Raw genomic sequence first — 19,137 nt, forward strand, 5'->3', positions numbered from 1 at the left:
TTATTTGAGACCGAGTTTCACTCTTATTACCCAGGCTGGAGTGCAATGGTGTGATCTTGGCTCATGGCAACCTCCACCTTCCGGGTTCAAGTGATTCTCCTGCTTCAGCCTCCCAAATAGCTGGGATTACAGGTACGTACCACCACACCCAGCTAATTTTGTATTTTTAGTAGAGATGGGGTTTCTCCATGTTGGTCAGGCTGTTCTCAAACTCCCAACCTCAGGTGATCCACCTGCCGCAGCCTCCCAAAGTGCTGGGATTACAGGCATGAGCCACTGTGCATCTTGCTTCATTTTTAGCAGGAGATGATCAAAACAATGTGATTTGGGTCGAGCTTTAGGAAAATTGCTATGATGGCATCTCATAGAAAGTAAAGAACAGAGAGAAGGGGAAAACACATAGATCCATCAAGAATATATCAAAAAGTCCTTATAAGAATGATAAACACCTAAACTAGGGTGGGGCAAAAAGAGGGATTAGAAGATAAGTTAAAAAGTCGTAATTAGAATGGACCATATTCAGCAACCCATTAGATGGAAGAAGAAAACACAAGAAAGGATTCAAAGGTTACTTTTGCTTTTTAGACTTTGGAGTATGGTGGTGCCAGAAAGAAGGGAGAATACAGATGTTAGATTAGGAAGATTGAAGATAATGAGTTCACGTTTGAACTGAACAACAAATTACCTCCCATTCAACATAAATAAAACCAGTCAGTGATGGCAAGAAAGTAGACATCTCAACAGGAGCAACTGGTCATGGGCCAATGTCTTCAGAATCAGTGAATGAAAGGACCTGTTAATCCTGCACTGTCCCTACGTGAGGGAAGCTACTCTGAGGTTGATTCTGCCTGAGTGCATGAGTTGCAATTCTATTTCATGATGCAAAGATTACCCCGCCTTAAATAAAATGAGCTTTTCAAGTGCACAAATCCATCTAGGAATTGTCATAAAGGGTTGTTCTATATAGGGGATCACAGAAGTTACTCATGAATAATGCCTTTGTATCAATGAAGGTTCTTGGGGTGGGAGGTATGGTGAGGCGGGCAGGTGTTCTCTGAAGTCATACAAGTGAGGCCTCTCCTTAAATTTAAGAGGGTCTCCTTAAATTTTATGCCCTAGGCACCTCATTGCTTCACTTAGTCCCAGTCCTATGAACAGTGTAAAATCTTTTCTAAGACAAAGTAGTAATAAAGCATCTTCATTAAGAAACCATATGTTGTAGTGCAAGGGTTGGCAAACTTTTCCTGTAAAGGACCAGATAGCAAATATTTGAGGGTTTGCAGGCCATATGGTCTTTGCCCCAACTACTCAGTTCTGCCATTAAAGCGGAAAAGTAACCATAGATGATGCATAATGAACAGGCATGACTATGTTTCAATCAAATTTTATTAACAAAAATAGGTGACAGGCCACATTTGGCCTTCAGGTCATTGTTTTCCAACCATGCTTTGTAGAAAGAGCTTGCTAGACCTTAGGTTTAAATAACAGATCTACCATTTGCCAAATATGTGGGTTTGGACATACACCTCTGTAAAATATGATCACTATGCCTTCCCTACTGGTGGTGAGAATTAAAGAAAATGGGTGAAAAATGCCTCCTAAATAACAGGCATTCAATAGAGCAATGAGTGGTACTTTTATTCACAAGCCATAAGAAGAAGAATAGCTAACACTTACTAAATGCTTATGAAATGTTAGCTACTGTGTTAAGCACTTTACTAAGATCATTTCATTTAACCTTCCAATAACTCTCTGAATTAGTCACTATTACAGCATTCTTTTCTATTCATGGAGAAACTGAGGCACTGAACGATGCCCAAGAGATGTTTGCCCAGATAGCAAGTGATGTAGCTGGACTTAACCTTAAGTAAGTGAACTGCAGGGGCCTTGATGCTAATCCCTATGCTAGTTAATTAGCTCCACTAATTCAGCCCTAATTGAGGTGCTTAGAATCATCTCAAGTTCTTAAGGACTTTTCATAACTCATCACAGGGTTACACAACTGAAAATAGTTTAATACAAATTTTTTAAATTTACCTTCAGATTAACACTCATGTTATATAATAAAACACTTATTCTAACCTCCCTCCCACTCACCACCCCCAGAAAAGATCTCAACAGTCAAAGGAAACCAAAATATTACTGTGAAAACTAATGCAAACCCATTTCAAAAAATTCATCCCATAATCACTCGAAAAACTTGCAATTTCAAAGCTACATTGCAGAATAGCATACTGGATTAATTATGCCAGACTGCAGCAATAACCTTGAATTAAAGCTGCAACCTTCTATTTTTAAGAAACACTTGCCTTTCTGGTTGATGAAACCTGTCGTCCCATCAGGTAACAGACGTGACCAGGAAAGAGAGAAGCGGTAATGAGTCAATCCAAGCTGTTTGATACATTTCAAATCTTCCTCCCACAGAGTGTAGCTGCCACAAGCTACATCGCCAGTCTGGTTCTTGAAAACTCTCTCTCCTCCCTGATGAGTAAATGTGTCCCAGACACAAGGGCCTTTTCCATCTGCATCCCAGCCTCCTGAGAAAAAGAAGAAAATGAAACAGTTACACTCTTGACATCAAGAGGCATATGTGGAATGTAAATATTTGTCACCAAAAGAACATACCTCATTAACTCAATGTACCATATTTACAACTTTAAAATACGCCTTTAAAATAACATGCATGAGCGGGTTATGTGTTTAGCTGTCCTTGATCCCTGAAGCTGACTGGTGGCAAATGAAAAATTATTGCATAGCACCGCTGCATAGCAGGCTTTCATGGTTCATTATCTGAAGATCTCCCAGCTGGTAAACAGAGGCAGGCCCCGGCTTATAAATATCTGAGTTGAAACATCTCCTCCTTGCAAACATTCCCCCCGGCCATGACTGACACGCCTTGTCCTTATACATGACAGGATCTCGGAACTTTATGTATGGCCCTTGAAATTTAAACCCTATTCTCCTATTCTCTGACAATGGAGGCTGTGATGGTCCAGTCCATCTCTGGAGGGGAGGGAGCCCTGGTTTCCACCATGGTTGATATGATATTGCTATCTGAAATTCATTCATTCATACCGCCCTTGATTCAGCAAATGCTATGTGTCAGGCAGGACACCAAGTCCAGGGAATACCAGAGTGAACTATGTTGTGTCTCCTGTTTGGGGAACTTACATAACAGCCAATGTAAAGGCCCTTTCTTTTTCAGAAACCAGGGAAGGGCATGTATCCAAGTGTGGGCTGGAGTCAGAGGAGGTCTCTTTCTGCTCAACTTTCCTGTAACCCTAAAACTGATCTAAAATATAAAGTCCATTAATTTAATAAAAAGAACATATCCAGTGTGTTTATCAAGTTTTATGTATTTAAAACTATGTATAACAATCCATGTATGTTCTGAGCATATACACGTGAGGTAGAAGTATCACATGCCTGGGAATGATCCATTCAGGTGAGTGATCACCTTTGAGGAAAAGAGAAGGAAGTGGAACCAGAGAGGGGTCTACAGGGCCCCCAAATGTATCTCTTATGTTTCATTCATTAAAAAAGGTAGAAGGTATATGATGGGCTGTTTATTACATTTTTCTCAATCCCTTTTTATAAGCCTAATGTATAATATCGCAATCCCTTTTTATAAGCCTAATGTATAATATCTTATAATTATTATGTAAGAAAAGAGGTCACAGCTAGAGTAAAGTAGATGAAAACAATTACAGGAAGGTCTTCCAGGTCCTCATTGAGCATCTACATACTCATATTTTGTGCACAGATTTAAAAGGATACGGTATAGTCTCCAGTTCCAACCTCAGGACAGCAGGAGTGATAAGAAATCATGGACGGCGCCATGAGGATACAGAAGAGGCTGCTAAAAGGAGGAGCTCTGACAAAAGCAAAAGTGATCATTGATATCAAAGTTGAATACTAAATATCTATACAAAAGAAAGCTATGAATATTCGAAAGTATTTTACTTTGGAGCCATGTAATTATAGAAGCAAATAGTTTTACACATTCCAGTGACTCTCAAGTTATGTCTACATAGGGGGTTTAGAAGGAATGGAGATAAAAGAAGAGTGGTTTTCATAGAATGAAATAGGAACAAACGCAAAACTAAAATTTTTGAAGTATGAGGCTCATAGTTTTGGATGATTCATTTAATAAATGAAAAAGCTTAATGTCAGCTTAAGCAGTGGTGTATTGCTATATATTTAACTCACTATCTGTTAAAAAATAAGCATAGACCTAAATGTATATATGTTTATTATCAATTTTGCTGATATAAAGCATACATAATACACAATTTACAGATAATAAACTATGCAATTCTCTTTTCTATGAGCTCCATATAACCAACTGATTCTCATAGAATGCCCTTTTAGATTTTTGGCAAAGTCATATTGGTAGCTGTGTTAGCCTGTTCTCACACTGCTATAAAGATACTACCCGAGACTGGGTAATTTATAAACAAAGGAGGTTTAATTCACTCACAGTTCTGCATGGTAGGGGAGGCCTCAGGAAATTTACAATCATGGGGGAAGAAGAAGCAGGTACTTTCTTCACAAGGTGGCAAAATAAAGAGAAATAGTGAAGGAGGAGTGCTTCCTTTCAAACACTTATAAATCAATCAGATTTCATGAGAACTCATTCACTATCATGAGAACAATGGGGGAAACCACTCCCATGATCCAATCACCTCCATTCCTTGATGTGTGGGTATTACAGGTCCCTCCCTCAACAAATGGGGATTACAATTCAAGATGAGATTTGGGGGCACACAGAGCCAAACCATATCAGTAGCCAACCTACAGTTGTAATTTGACAAATGTGTGTAGTTATCATATGACTTTTGGTTAATATTTTTGCTTATATTCACAGGCAGAAGGAAAAGAACACAAAAGATGTACCAAAACTTCACTTTTAACCAGTGACATGAGCTACTTCTCTGCTGAATCAGGTAATAGTTTTCAAACACTGGAAGCTCTCCTCAATTTTTGGTGCTACTCACAACGCCACAGCCACAAACATAACTTACTTTTAAGTTGAATCTGTATTATTAACATGTTTCCTATCACTTTTTAAGGTCTAGACAACTAACAAAACAATAAATCAAATAATGACTTCTAGTACCAGCCAATTTCTGCAACCATGATATCACTAAAGGCAGAGCTGGGAAAAGATGTGCAGTAGCAGCACGCCATATTACAGTGTTTCTCCTGTTGAGATACAAGAGATCTAAATTACCTCAAGACCACAGAAAACAGTGAAATTTGGTAATTAGCTAAGTAATGATTTTAAGTGTTTACTAACTTTGTTTTTGATATACATTATTTACCTGTAAGCTTATATGAATAATTTTTAATAAAGTCCGTGTTAAAGAATCAGCTCACACAAACTCAATAGGCTCTCGTGAGCCAGCACAAGCCGGCTTCACCACATCACTTACAAGTAACTTGAATAAGATCACACCGTTAGTAAGTAACAGTGCTAAGATTTGTATTCAGATCTTAGAAGTCTAAGATTCTGCCATTGACCCATGCTGCTCTTAGTAATAATTACACAGAGTGATGAAGAAGACGTCAACTGATGACCAAACTACTTCATTTGTCAAGACTAAGAAGTGCAAAACATAATTTATACACTTTGGAAAGTAGTACAACTAACATAACTGAAACAAGGTTTGACAATTTTAACAGGTCAATGTCACTTAGCAGGAACATGTACTGAGGTGGAGTCGCTCATTCTCCACATGTACTAGCTAGACAAAGCAGAACTAAACAACATTGTTTCTACAAAAAACTAAACTTCAAATTGATAACTAACAATTATAACTGAAATTGGATAAAAATCATATAAAGACCAGTATTTGTTATTACTTTTAACGTAAATATTACTATATGAATGATATTAATAACTCATTTGTCCATTAGAAATTATCTCCCATTGCAATTATGCCCACATTCTAAAAGCGTGGTGTCATTTATGATGACTACTGTTTCCAGGTGGACTGCATACTCAGAGTCATCCTCCAAGCAATTATGATTGTTGGATTACATGTGGGAAATACATTTTTAAATGCATTGTTAATCTAGCAGAGGTTAGGTGTTCCAAAAACAAAGAGAGAGGGGTAATTTAGAGGCATAAGTGAGTAGTGATGCAGGCTTTTGTACTGGGAGTGTCTGCCAAGTTCAGACCTTCTTAGCTTTTATTTTAATGGCTTGTGGAACAAGGGAGAAAGGAGACAAAGTCTAAGATGCACCAAAGATGAAAAGTATAAATAGGGATGGTCACAAAAAGCTAGTATGCAAGGACTTCATACCCTGCGCAAGAACTAGAGACAAACCCGACCTGCAGAAAGAGAGAACAAAAAAATTAGCTTAATTCAAACTTGGGTGGAGAGAGGAAATTACTCCTCAATATTTGTAAGCACAATTCAGCCATCAAACCATTAAGTGTGAGAATGGGAAAAAGATGTTTTTCAGATATATGAGGTCTCAAAAATTTTCCTCTCTTTGGATAGTACTGGAGGATAAATTTTACTAAAACAATGATATAATCAAGGAAAATAAAGATCTAGGGTCCAGGAAAAAAAGAAATTTAGGAGAAGAAATTGACAAAGAAAATCACTGAGTGATATTTTATTACTCTGTTCTCATGCTGCTAATAAAGGTATAACCTGAGACTGGGTGATGTACAAAGGAAAGAGGTTAAATTGACTCACAATGCCTCAGGGCTGGGGAGGCTTCAGTAAATTCACAATCATGGCAGAAGGGGAAGCAAACATGCCCTTCTTCACATGACAGCATCAAGGAGAAGTGCAGAGTGAATTCAGGCAGATGAGTTCACTCATTATCATGAGAACAGCATGGAGGTAACTGCCCCTGTGTTTCAATTACCTCCCACTAGGTCCCTCCCATGACACGTAGGGATTATGGGAACTAGAGTTCAAGATGAGATTTGGGTGGGGACACAGTGAAACCATATTAGATATGGACTATATTGTGGCACCTCAAAATTTATGTATTAAAGCTTTAACCCCCAATGTGACTGGATTTGGAGATACGGTCTTGAAGGAGGTAATGATGGTTAAATGAGGTTATAAGGGTGAGGGTCTAATCCAAATGTCTAGTGTCCTTATAAAAAGAGAGAGAGAGATCAGGAATGTATGAACACAGACAAAAGGTATTTTGTTTTGCAAACTCATGCAGGAGTATAAAGGCAAAGGGAAACTTCCAGGATGATAGCTATGCAACAGACACAGGGACTACCCAGTCTGAGCAGGTGACAGGCTGTGAGAGCTACTTCCTCAAGAAGATGATACAAATAGAGTATCTAGTATGTTGTATTAGTCTGGGTTCTCCAGAAAAGCAAAACCAATAAGGTATAGATATATTTTTATTATAGTAATTGGCTCACTCAATTTTGGAAACCAAGAAGTGCCACAGTCTTCTATCTGCATTCTGGAGAACCAGAAAAGCTGTTAAGCTGGTGGTATAACTGAATCTAAGTCTGAAAGTCCAAGAATCAGGAGTGCCAATGTATGAGGGCAAGAAATAAGTGTCCAGCTCAGAGCAAATTTTCCCTTCCTTGCCTTTTGTTCTATTCAAATCAAATGATTAGGTGATGCCCACCCACACTGATGAGAGTAATCTTCTCTACTCAGTCTACAAATTCCAGTGCTAATCTATTTCAGAAACACCCTCACAGACACACTTAGAAATAGTATTTTACCTGCTATGTGGACATCTCATAACTCAGTAAAGTTGACACATAAAATTAACCATTATGTAAGTTTTATTTTAAAAAATGAATTATCATGGGATTTTCAACAGTCATAAAAGTAGAATAGCATGAAACCCATGTACTTGTCACTCATCTGCAGCAGTTTTCAACACTTTGCCAATCTTTTTTGTCTGAATCCACCCAAGCTTCCTCATTCAATCTGTAATCATTTTAATGTGCATCTTGAACTAACAAAAATATTGTTCTAATTGTGGTAAAATACACAACATCAAATTTACCGTCTTAACCATTTTTAAGTGTATAGTTCTGTGACATGAAATATATTCATATTTTTTAGCAACCATCAACACTATCGTTTCTCCAGAGTTTTTTAAATATTCAAAACTAAAACACTGCAAAAATTAAACAATTACTCAACATTCCTTCCTCCTCCAAGCCCCTAGTAACCACCATTCTACTTTCTGGTTTTGACTACTCTAGCTACCTCAAATAAGTGAAATTATGCAGTATTTGTCGTTTTGTAACTGATTTATTTTGCACAGCATAATGTCCTCAAGTTTCATTCATGCTGTAGTATGAGTCAGAATTTTCTTCCTTTTTAAGGCTTAGTGAAACTTCATCATACGTGTGTACCACATTTCATTGATCCACCATTTGTCAATAGACACTGGGTTATTTCCAGTTTATTCTGAATAATGCTACTATGTACATAACATGCAAATATCTCTTCAAGACTCTGCTTTCAGACCTATTAGGTATATACCCAGAAGTGGAATGGCTAAATCATTTGGTAATTCTCTTTTTAATTTTTTGAAGACCCACCATACTGTTTTTCATAGCACCTCCACCATTTTACATTCCGACCAACAGGGCACAAGGTGTCCTATTTTTCCACACTCTAGCTGACACTTGAAATTTTCTGGTTTTTTCTTAATAGTAGTCATCATATTATGTATGAAGCAATGTCTCATTGTGGTTTTGATTTGCATTTCCCTAATGATTAGTAGTGATAAGTACATGAACGATTCCTTACATCACTAATCACTAGGGCTATCTAGTATGCTAGAATGAGAGAAAATGTACAGAAATAAAAAATATTAGATTTAATTAGCAATAAACACACAGAAAACAAAATGAACAAATAGAAGACAAGTATTAACCTTGTGCAAAAATGTTGTTCTGGAAAATTAAAATAATAACAGTATACTATGTGGTTCAGGTGTAAATAAGTTTCAGTGGTTACAATGAGGTAAACCCTGACCACTGATCTAAATACAATTAAAATTTGATTATTTGGGGAGGATTATGGTGTTGGAATCTTTCACAGAGTAGTGAAGGTAGGAAGATAGAAGGAAAGAAGACTAACAAAGAGATAAATGCTCGTCTTTCACAATGAGAAGTTAACTGATTATGTCTACAGTAGAAAACATCAAGAACTAGTAATACAAGCATGTTAATTTAAAATACAGAAGTCAATGGTAAAAAGATGATTGGAAGAGTTAAAAGAATTTCCCTCTAGAGAAGGTGACATGAAAGTGGCAAGACATTGATGGTTTCAGAAACAATCTTGTTTTGATTCTTTAAGTCATTTTATTATATTAAATTTAGCATGAAAATAAATTAAGAAAATGTATTATTTAAACATTAGAAAAGACAGAATAGTAAAAAAAAATAGTAAATTTGTAGATAATCTAAACAAACTATTAACATATAAAGCAATAAGAAAATTTCTATTTTGTGAGAATTAAAAAGAGTAACAAGTAGATAAAACTAAAATGCTATAGCAAAAAAGAAAAACCCTAGAAATCAAATGGTAAAATATCAGAGTTAAAGTGTTCTCAGGCATTTCTATTGTTAAGAAGAGGAAAAAAGATATTGATTAACATTTTACTTTGTTACATTTTGTATTTAGGTCAAAATTTATAGTAAAGCACTCTTAGAAATGAAACTTGTGGTTTTTAAAGAAGAGCCAAACACATCTATAGCAAGTTCTGTGCCAGGCCCCATCGTAGCATGTTATATATATTAACTCCTCACAACAACATTATAAAGTAACTATCATCCTTATCTCCATTTTTAGAAAAAGAAACAGAAGTAGGTTAAGTAACTTGCCCAGATTAGTAAATGCTAAAGCTGAGACTCTAACTGAGACAGCTGGATCTCAGAGCTCATACTCCTAACCATCATGATAGTTGGGGAAAACCAAATACATCAAAAAAGAGCAAGAAAATGAAAAAATAAAAAAATACATAGTTAGCAAAAGAAAAAGCATAAAGTCAGATGGTAGGACACAATAAAAGTGATCCATTCTAACAATATGAGTCAATGAAGTGAATTCGGTGAAAAAACAAGCATTGTCAGACTAAATTATTTTTTCAGCTATTAGTGCTTTATTTGCTTTAGTACCATACGTAATTTTTTAATTTTTGTTTTTCTTTATTTCTTCTAAAAAAAAGAAAAAATGGGATACATGTGCAGAACATGCAGGTTTGTTACATGGGTATATGTGTGCCATGGTGGTTTGCTACACCTACTGACCTGTCCTCTAAGTTCCCTCCCCTCATCCCCCAACCCCCAACAGGCCCTGGTGTGTGCTGTTCCCCTCTCTGTGTCCATGTGTTCTCATTGTTCAGCTCCCACTTATGAGTGAGAACATGCGGTGTTAGTTAAATTTTTAAAATCCAATGATATGTTATTTACTGTACTCACACTTTTAAAACATGGAGATATAAGAAAATTGAAAGTCAAAATATGATACTCTGCCCCTCTCCCAAATAAAACAGCTTTAAAAAATAGACTTAAAAAACATTACTAGAGAGAACACAGGTCACTACATAATTATAAAACTATTTTAAATGTACATGCACCTAAGAATATGGCTTCAAAATATGTGAAGCAAAAATTGACACAACTAAAAAAAGTTATCAAAGCCACCTCCAAAATGGGAGGATTTAACTAACCGCTTTCTCAGCCACCGAAAAGCGAGAGTCAGACATTAACAGATTTGATCTAAGTGATATACATAACATTGCAAAATAACAAACGCTACAATTATGAAGAATACATACTCTTCAAGCAGACAAAAAACACTATAAAAGTTGCGCACAAATTGTTTCATAAATAAACTCTTTGTAAATTTCAAGTTTGGGGAAATACAGATAATGATTTCTGACCAATTAAGTTAGAATTCAATAAATAAAGATAATGAAGAAACCCCAAAAGTTCAGAAATATGAAAATGCACTTATGAAGAACTTAAGGGAAAAAGGAGTAAATAATAGTAGTTACCAAAGAATAAAAATAAAAACTAAATAACACAAAATATTAAAACATTGTGTCATCTGGTTTAAGTGGTACTTAAATAGAAACCCTTAAAAACCAGAAAGCATTAATGTATGTATTAGAAAAGAAGCAAACCTCAAACTTATTGAGCTGATCACATAAAAGAGGAGGAGGAAGAGGAAAAATAAAAGAAAGAAGAGAAAGATGGTACAGAAAACAGAAGGAGAAACTAAGAAACAGAAAGAAAAAAACTAAGGTAAGATTAGAAATAATAAGATAGAAAAAAAAAAAAAAACAGTATCTACATTACTTCATCGCCATTGACATTTTTCTTTTAAAAAAATATATATATATTCTTTCAGCCTGGGCAACAGAGCAAGACTCGATCTCAAAAAAAAAAAAAAAAAAAAAAACCCAGGATAGAGATTAACAGAAGCAAAAGACGATTTTTTAAAAAAATCTAAGAAAATAGAAAGTCCTCTGAGGTGTATATTTTTTTAAATGAGGGAGTAAAAATAAATGTTAGAAATGCAAAGGGGAACGTAGCTAAAGCTGCAGAGATTAATCTGACAGCATCTCTATGTTATTTTAAAAACTTCAGGCCGGGCACAGTGGCTCACACCTGTAATCCCAGCACTTTGGGAGACGGAGGCAGGTGGATCACGAGGTCAGGAGATCAAGACCATCCTGGCTAACATGGTGAAACCCCGTCTCTACTAAAAATACAAAAAAAAAAAAATTGGCTGGGCGTGGTGGTGGGTGCCTATAGTCCCAGCAACTCGGGAGGCTGAGGCAGGAGAATGGCGTGAACCTGGGAGGCGGAGCTTGCAGTGAGCCAGGATCGCCCCACTGCACTCCAGCGTGGGTGACTGAGCAAGACTCCATCTCAAAAAAAGAAAAAAAAAAAAAACTTTATAAAATACATTTGAAAACTTAGACAGAAATGACAAATTCTAGAAAATTATAACATCAAAATTGGCTCAAATAGAAATGAAAAACTTGAAATTTTGGACAATTTAAGAAATTAAATCAGTAGTTACTAATTATTGGTAGTAAAATCTTCCACAAAGAAAATGTTGGTTTTAACTGTAAAACCAGTTGGTTTTACAACTGAGTTCCAACAATCATTTAAAAAATGAAGTAAACAAACAATTCTACTCTTGTGCAAATTCTCACAGAAAATGAAAAAGAAAAAATTATTTTCTTCATTTTATGTGACTAGTATAATCTTGATAGCAAACCAGAAAATGGTACTACAATAAAGGAAAAGTTATAAGCCAATCTCACTCATGAACACAGTTGCAAACGTGCTAAACAAAATAATGGGTTGCCAAATTGAGCAGGTATAAAAAAGAATGTTTTACAAATCTGAGTTATAGCCCAGGTATGCAAGACTAGTTTATCATTAGAAAATTCATTAATGTAATTAAACACTGATAAATGGATAGAAACCCATGTGGTCATCTCAAGACATACAAATGTTAAAATCATACATGTATACATGAATAAAAGTGTTAGTAAATTGGAAATAAAAAGCAAACTTCCTATTGTAGGAACTAATAGTTACCAAAAAAACCTACATGCTAAAAAAATTCTTTTTAAGATCAAGAAAAAGTCAAAGATGTCTGCTCTAATTAATTCTCTTCAACATTGCATAAGGTTTGTTAATTAGAGGTACACTGAAATAAAACTAACTAAATAATATAAGCCCTAGAGAGGGAAAAAACAAACAAACAGACAAACAATCACTTGTTAACTGAAAGATTACCTATGTAAAATCTCCAAAAAAATGTAAAGATGAATTATAAGAATAAGGGTTTACATCAATGACCGACTGGATAAAGAAAATATGGTACATGCACACCATGGAATACTATGCAGCCATAAAAAGAAAAGAGAGTTTGTCCTTTATAGAAACATGGATGGAACTGGAAGACATTATCCTCAGCAAACTAACACAGGAACAGAAAACCAACGCCACATGTTCTCACTTATAAGTGGGAGCAGAACAATGTGAACATATAGACACAGGGAGGGAAACAACACACACAGGGACCTCTCTGGGGCAGGGGATATGAGGGGAGGAAGAGCCATCAGGAAAAATAGCTAATGCATGTGGGGCTTAATACCTAGATGACGGATTGATAGGTGCAGCAAAACACCATGGTACACGTTTACCTAAGTAGCAAACCTGCACATCCTGGCCATGTACCCCGTAACTTAAAATAAAATAAATTAAAATAGAATAAGATTTATAGAGTTTAGCTCTGTAAACTTGCTTGATAAAAAATTAATAAAGGACAATGCACTCTATACACAGTAACAGTTCTAAAATACAACATTTATATAAATAGCAGCAAAAATATCTAAATGTATATATAATAAATAAAGTATAAGCATGTTGTCTAGAAAATTATAAAATTTTATTGAAAGATAAGAAATGAAGTAAAATTTTCTTTCAAGAATATCTAAATACATGAAGGAATACCGTGTTTATGAATACAAAGATTCAATGTCACCCAGATTCTGAATCTCCTAAGAGTGATCTATAAATTCTATGCAATTCCAACCCATCCTAACAGTTTTCCTAAGGAACTTAGTAAGTTGATTTTAAAATTTGTATGAAATATAAATGGGCCAAGAGTATTTAAAATATCTCAAAAAAATATTGTATGAAACTTATCTTAAAATATACTAAGATTTAGCATAAATGTATAATAAGTAGCTTAGTGTGGCACTGGCATAGGCCTACATAAATAGATCAATGGACTTAATAGAGACCCCAGAATAATACCATGCAAATATGCAAACTCAATATACAAAAGAGGTGGCATTATAGTCAGTAAAGAGGCACTTTTCAGTAAATAGTGCTGGGAAAATTGATTTATATAATTTTTAGTGGAAATGGATGCCCACCTCACTACATGTATACACAATAAACAGGTGGATTAAATAGGAAAACTCTGAAATGTTTAGAAGACAACATAGAATATTTTTGTAACCTCAGGTTAGAGAATAAGATCTTTAAAAGACTCAAAGAGCTTAGACCTAAAGGGGGAGAACTCAGAAATTCAACTACATTAAGAAATAGTATTTACAAAAAGAAATCATTAAGGAAATTAAAATGCAAGGTACAAAGTAAGAGGATATATTTGCTACATTTATGACTAATAATAAATTTTTATCTAGAACACAAAAAGAACTCCTAAAAATCAACACAAAAGACCTGAATGTCTTCTCCCTGCCGAGATGTAGTAACAGGGTCTAGATTTACTCTCTCACCTAAAATAACTGAAAACCAAACAAAATATAGGACACAGTGAAATTTAAGACATTTAGCCTCAGACAACAAAGAACGGTGATTATCCACAGCCAGGGAACAAATGAGCCCTACAACGGCTCCATCGTGTTACCTTGTGAAGTTTCCAGGACACAGCGCAGAGAGGAGAAACCCAGAATCTGGCAGACTTCTTAAGCTGAGGAGACAGAGCTGAGGACCCAGGGAGACCTAGATGTCTAGAATTCTCAGGGCAGAGCACCAAAGAGGAAAGAGTTCCAAAGAGAGAGAACAAAAACCGTAGAAGGTCGCACCTGAGCATGCAGAATACTGATCCAGGCACATGTGTGAAGAAACCATCTGGGTTTGATGGAAAAATCACCAAAAGGATTAGAGGTGACAGTACTCAGAACTCACAAAAGAGTAGTGCCCTAACAATCCTAAATGTTTATCCACAAAATAACAGAGTTTCAACATACACGCATCAAAAACTTACAGAACTGCAAGAAATCCGCAATTATATTTGAACATTTCTGTTATAAAGGCCAACGAGACTACAGAAAAATGGATAAAAGGCGTGAAGAGTTTCTTCACAGAAGGGAAAACACATGGCTAGTAAACATTTCTTTAAAAAGGTAAGAGAGTGTTAAAAATTTGGAAAATGCAAATGAAAGCCACAATGAGATACCATTCTACACCCACACAGTTGGCACACATTTAAAAGTTGGGCAGTATTCAGCGTAGGAGAGGTTGTTGCTCAGCAGGAATGTGTATACGGTGCTGGTGGGAGAACAGTATGGAAACATCTACTAAAATTGAAGAAGCACATATACCAAAACCAGTAATTCACATACCATTGTACACCCTGTTTCTACAATGGACCAGGAGACATGTATATCCATGAATGCAACAGTCAGGGGAAAAGAAGAAGAAGAAGAAGAAAAGAAAATCATTGAAAACAACCCAAATTTCCTTTGTTGGGATGATAAATCAATAAACTATAGCGTATTTCTATAACGAAATACTGTACAGGAGTAAGACTGAACTACTTCTCATACAGATCAATGTGCATACATCTCCCAAATATGATATTGAGAGGGAAAAAGTGAGTTGCAAAAAATACACATAATGCATTGCCATTTACATAGTCTCCCAAAGCATGTAAAATTAAATAATAAATTCTCAAGCTATACATTCTCATGTAGCAAGACCATATAAGCAAAAAATTGATAAATGCAAAATTCACTTTCATGGATACCACTGGGCAGAGGGCTAGAGAGACAATATTGGAGGAGGTACTGGAAATGTGGTGAGCATGTGAATATCATTTTTAATACTATATACAGACATAAATATTATCTATTGCATATCTAACAAAATCAATTTTATAATTTCATTGTTCAAGTAAAGGCTATTTATTGAGCACTAGTTTTCTGTCAACACTACACCAACAGCTTACTTCAACCATCCCATTGTTTCCCTCACTCTAACCCTTCAAAAATGCACTATGGTTGTTCCAAATAAGTATAAAGGGAAAGCAAGGCATGTAAATATTGACTTGATTTCCCATGATCACATAGCTGATAACCGAACAGCAAAACGTGATACCCTTAGAGTCTTCCCCTTATCAACACCAACAGCTTAACCTCCTTGAAGACTATTACTAATACTTGCAACTTAGGTGAGGTCTCATTAAGGGTTTCACAATCTAGTTGATATTCTACAAAGATATTCTTACACTACATTGAGAGTTGTATTAAAACCTGTTTAAAAAAAACACCGTGGGAAAATTAATGAACAGGCACTCAATAATTAATTCTGTTGTTGGGAGTCGGGTATCCTTGCCAAAGAGAAAACATTTTAAGCCAGGGTGTTCAAAGATGAGTAAGAGTTCTCATCAGGGGGAAAGCAAGTGCATAATTCAGTGGCTGTGCTGGGGTGATTGGAGAAAGAAGTCACAGAGACCCAAACCAGACCAGTTAGCTATATTGCAAAATGTTCGGCAAGAAATGATAAGATCCTGTGTTTTATTTTTAGTAATTTGGAAGAAAATAAAATTGTGTTTGAAATTCTCATCCTATTAGAACATAGAAGGGATTTCCACAAAAATGTAAAATACTGATATTTTATCAAATATCAAAGAGTTCCCAGGCTGCAAAGGATTATGAAAGGAGCATAGGCTCTGGAGGCAGGTGTAAGTAAGTTTATGTCTTGTCTCTACCCCTTACTATTTACATGACTTCTATGTGTGTAAAATAGGAAGATACTATCTACTTCATAGGGTTCTAGTAGCCAAAGCAAAAATGCTTAGTAGTGTACATGGCTGATATTTAATAATGTGTGCTCAACAAGTATTAGTTCTTTTCTCCTCCCTTAGGCGCAATGCAAATGACCAGTTGTTGTTTGCTTTTTTCTTCTCTTTGTGGTATCCCTATTGATGCCAGAATGCACACGTAGAAACCACTCTGTTAATATTTGCATACTTGCCTGTGGTTAAGAGTCAATGTCTTAGCTTGCATAACTTGACTTGTAGGGCCCTCAGCTTCCTGATTTAGAAAACATCATTACAAATGGTATCGTATCACTTTAACAATTGCCATGACAATGCCTTTGGGAGGTCACAGACCTAACAGACCCCTGCACAAAGGAAATCATGTCAAGTAAGAAATAAATAACTAAGGGGAATGGGGTACATGTGTATGTGTATCTGTCTGTTTATTCTTCCTTCCAAACTCCAAAATGACATCATCACCACATGGCCTCCTTTTGGCAGCATTTCTGACTCCTCACCATCATCACATCCTTCTCTGAACACCCACTCTGCAAATAGCACATAGTGCTAGAGTCTTTTTTTTTTTTTTTTTTTTTAAGATGGAATCTCACTCTTTCACCCAGGCTGGAACGCAGTGGCACGATCTCGGTTCACTGCAACCTCTGCCTCCCAGGTTCAAGCGATTCTCCTGCCTCAGTCTCCTGAGTAGCTGGGATTACAGGCACACACCACCACACTCGGGTAATTTTTGTATTTTTGGTAGAGACGGGGTTTCACCATGTTGGTCAGGCTGGTCTCAAATTCCTGACCTCGTGATCGACCTGCCTTGGCCTCCCAAAGTTCTGGGATTACAGGCGTGAGCCAACGCGCCTGGCCAAGTCATTTTAAAAGCATTTTTCTTTGGCCTCCATTACTTTGAGCTCTGTCAAGGTAGGGTCCAAGTTTTACTGACTTGTCTGTGTCCCTCCAATAGTAAGAATCATGTATTAAAATATGCTCAGTAAAACGTTTTTTGTGTGGTGTGCTTCACATAAAATAGGAATATTGGTGTTTACTGTCTCATTGCTTCACAGACATGTGCAGAAGTTATCTTCACTGTGCTTGTAAGTAATTGAAAATTCTTTATTTGAAAGGTAAAATGTGACTACAAGTTCAAGTAAATGCGCGTATACATTGTGAGCTGGTGTTCTTTCAGAAGAAACCTTTGTTTATTTTTACAATTAACATTCATTAAGTGTATTATGCATAAGTACGGTATGGAAAGCTTTGAGGTTATGGTAAGCAAAGATGACTTTATCTAGAAGCAATACTCTGTGCCCTAAACTAATCCTGACAGGACAAGAGCCCCCGAAGTCACAAGGGAAACCACCACACCACACGGAAACACATTTTATTATTATTATTGTTATATCACAGGAGGATGGAAGTTTCCAGAAGGATTCCTCCAAGGAAAGAAAAAGTAACTGAGAAAGTATCTGAGGTGTTTGAGTAAATCAACACACAATTTACATTTCTGGCAGACAGTGGGCAAAAAAATTAAGAAAAGGATCAAATAAAAGAAAAACAACAACAAAATCAAAGGCAATTATTAACTCAGACCAAACAAAAACTCTGCCGAAAAAAATTAGTCTTAGGACATTAGTGGCTCAGTTGTGCACAATATTTACATTAAAAATGATGTAAGAACTGAGTCACCATTTAAACAAAATTTGTTAAATAACCAAATTAGAAAAATGGAGAAGGGAAAGTTTACTTTGTATAATGTTGTATTCAGACTAGAGAAAGAAAAAAATCATCGTATATAATAGGAAGTCAGTATGTCATGTTTTCAACTAGAAAAATCAAATAACTATGCATGTATTTACATAGACGTAAATACAATTAAAAGTGTTGGCATTCAAGAGCATAAGAAGTAGAGTGATAAAAAAGATTATTCTTTGCTATTGGGAGGTATGACTCTCAATGTTCTACTCCAGTTTTTAAACCATGCATATATATTACAGAGACAAAACTAAACATTCAGTTAGAAAAATAAAGAGAACCACAAGAGAATAGGACTCATAGACTTTTAGATCCCAAAGTAGTGGGCACCTATTTGCAGATCAGAGTAGTATGACATCCCTTGGAGCCATGTGGAAAGGAACAAGCGTTGTTTGGTTGTCCCAGTGACTGGGATGCTACTGTTATTTAGGGGCACAGCCAATAATAAAGTGGAGAGCAGCCAACACAAACAAGAAATGGCCATGTTGAATGTCAATAGCACCTCTCCTAGGAAACACTGCACTAGATGGGAAAAAGAGTAAAGCAAAACATAATGATGGGGGGAAAGGCAGAAGAGGAGAAAGAAAATACAAAAGGAAACTATAGCATTAGAAAATATACCATAATAATATGGCCAAAAGAAGTTGAAACATATTGGTAAGCACAAAAATTACCAATTCATTAAATATTCCTTTTTGAACATAGGTAAGGGTTAAGAGAAAAAAATATTTACCATGCAAATTTTTTTAAAGTACATTTAGCAATATTGATAATATTTTAAATTAACACAATTAGAAAGCATTGAATTGAATGA

The 19,137-nt window shown here is 35.8% G+C and overlaps 1 protein-coding gene across 2 annotated transcripts in view; it reads right to left on the bottom strand.

The window, feature by feature from the left end:
* LOC105547652 (cytosolic beta-glucosidase) overlaps positions 1-19,137 on the bottom strand; it is a 133,250-nt gene that overhangs the window by 82,724 nt on the left and 31,389 nt on the right. For both annotated transcript variants that reach the window (XM_011991305.1, XM_011991304.1), the window contains exon 2: positions 2,310-2,537. In XM_011991305.1, the coding sequence (XP_011846695.1) occupies positions 2,310-2,537 (228 nt within the window). The remainder of the gene's footprint in view (positions 1-2,309; positions 2,538-19,137) is intronic.

The sequence above is a fragment of the Mandrillus leucophaeus genome, unplaced genomic scaffold (assembly GCF_000951045.1).
Source record: "Mandrillus leucophaeus isolate KB7577 unplaced genomic scaffold, Mleu.le_1.0 Scaffold393, whole genome shotgun sequence".
In the NCBI taxonomy this organism is placed as follows: domain Eukaryota; kingdom Metazoa; phylum Chordata; class Mammalia; order Primates; family Cercopithecidae; genus Mandrillus; species Mandrillus leucophaeus.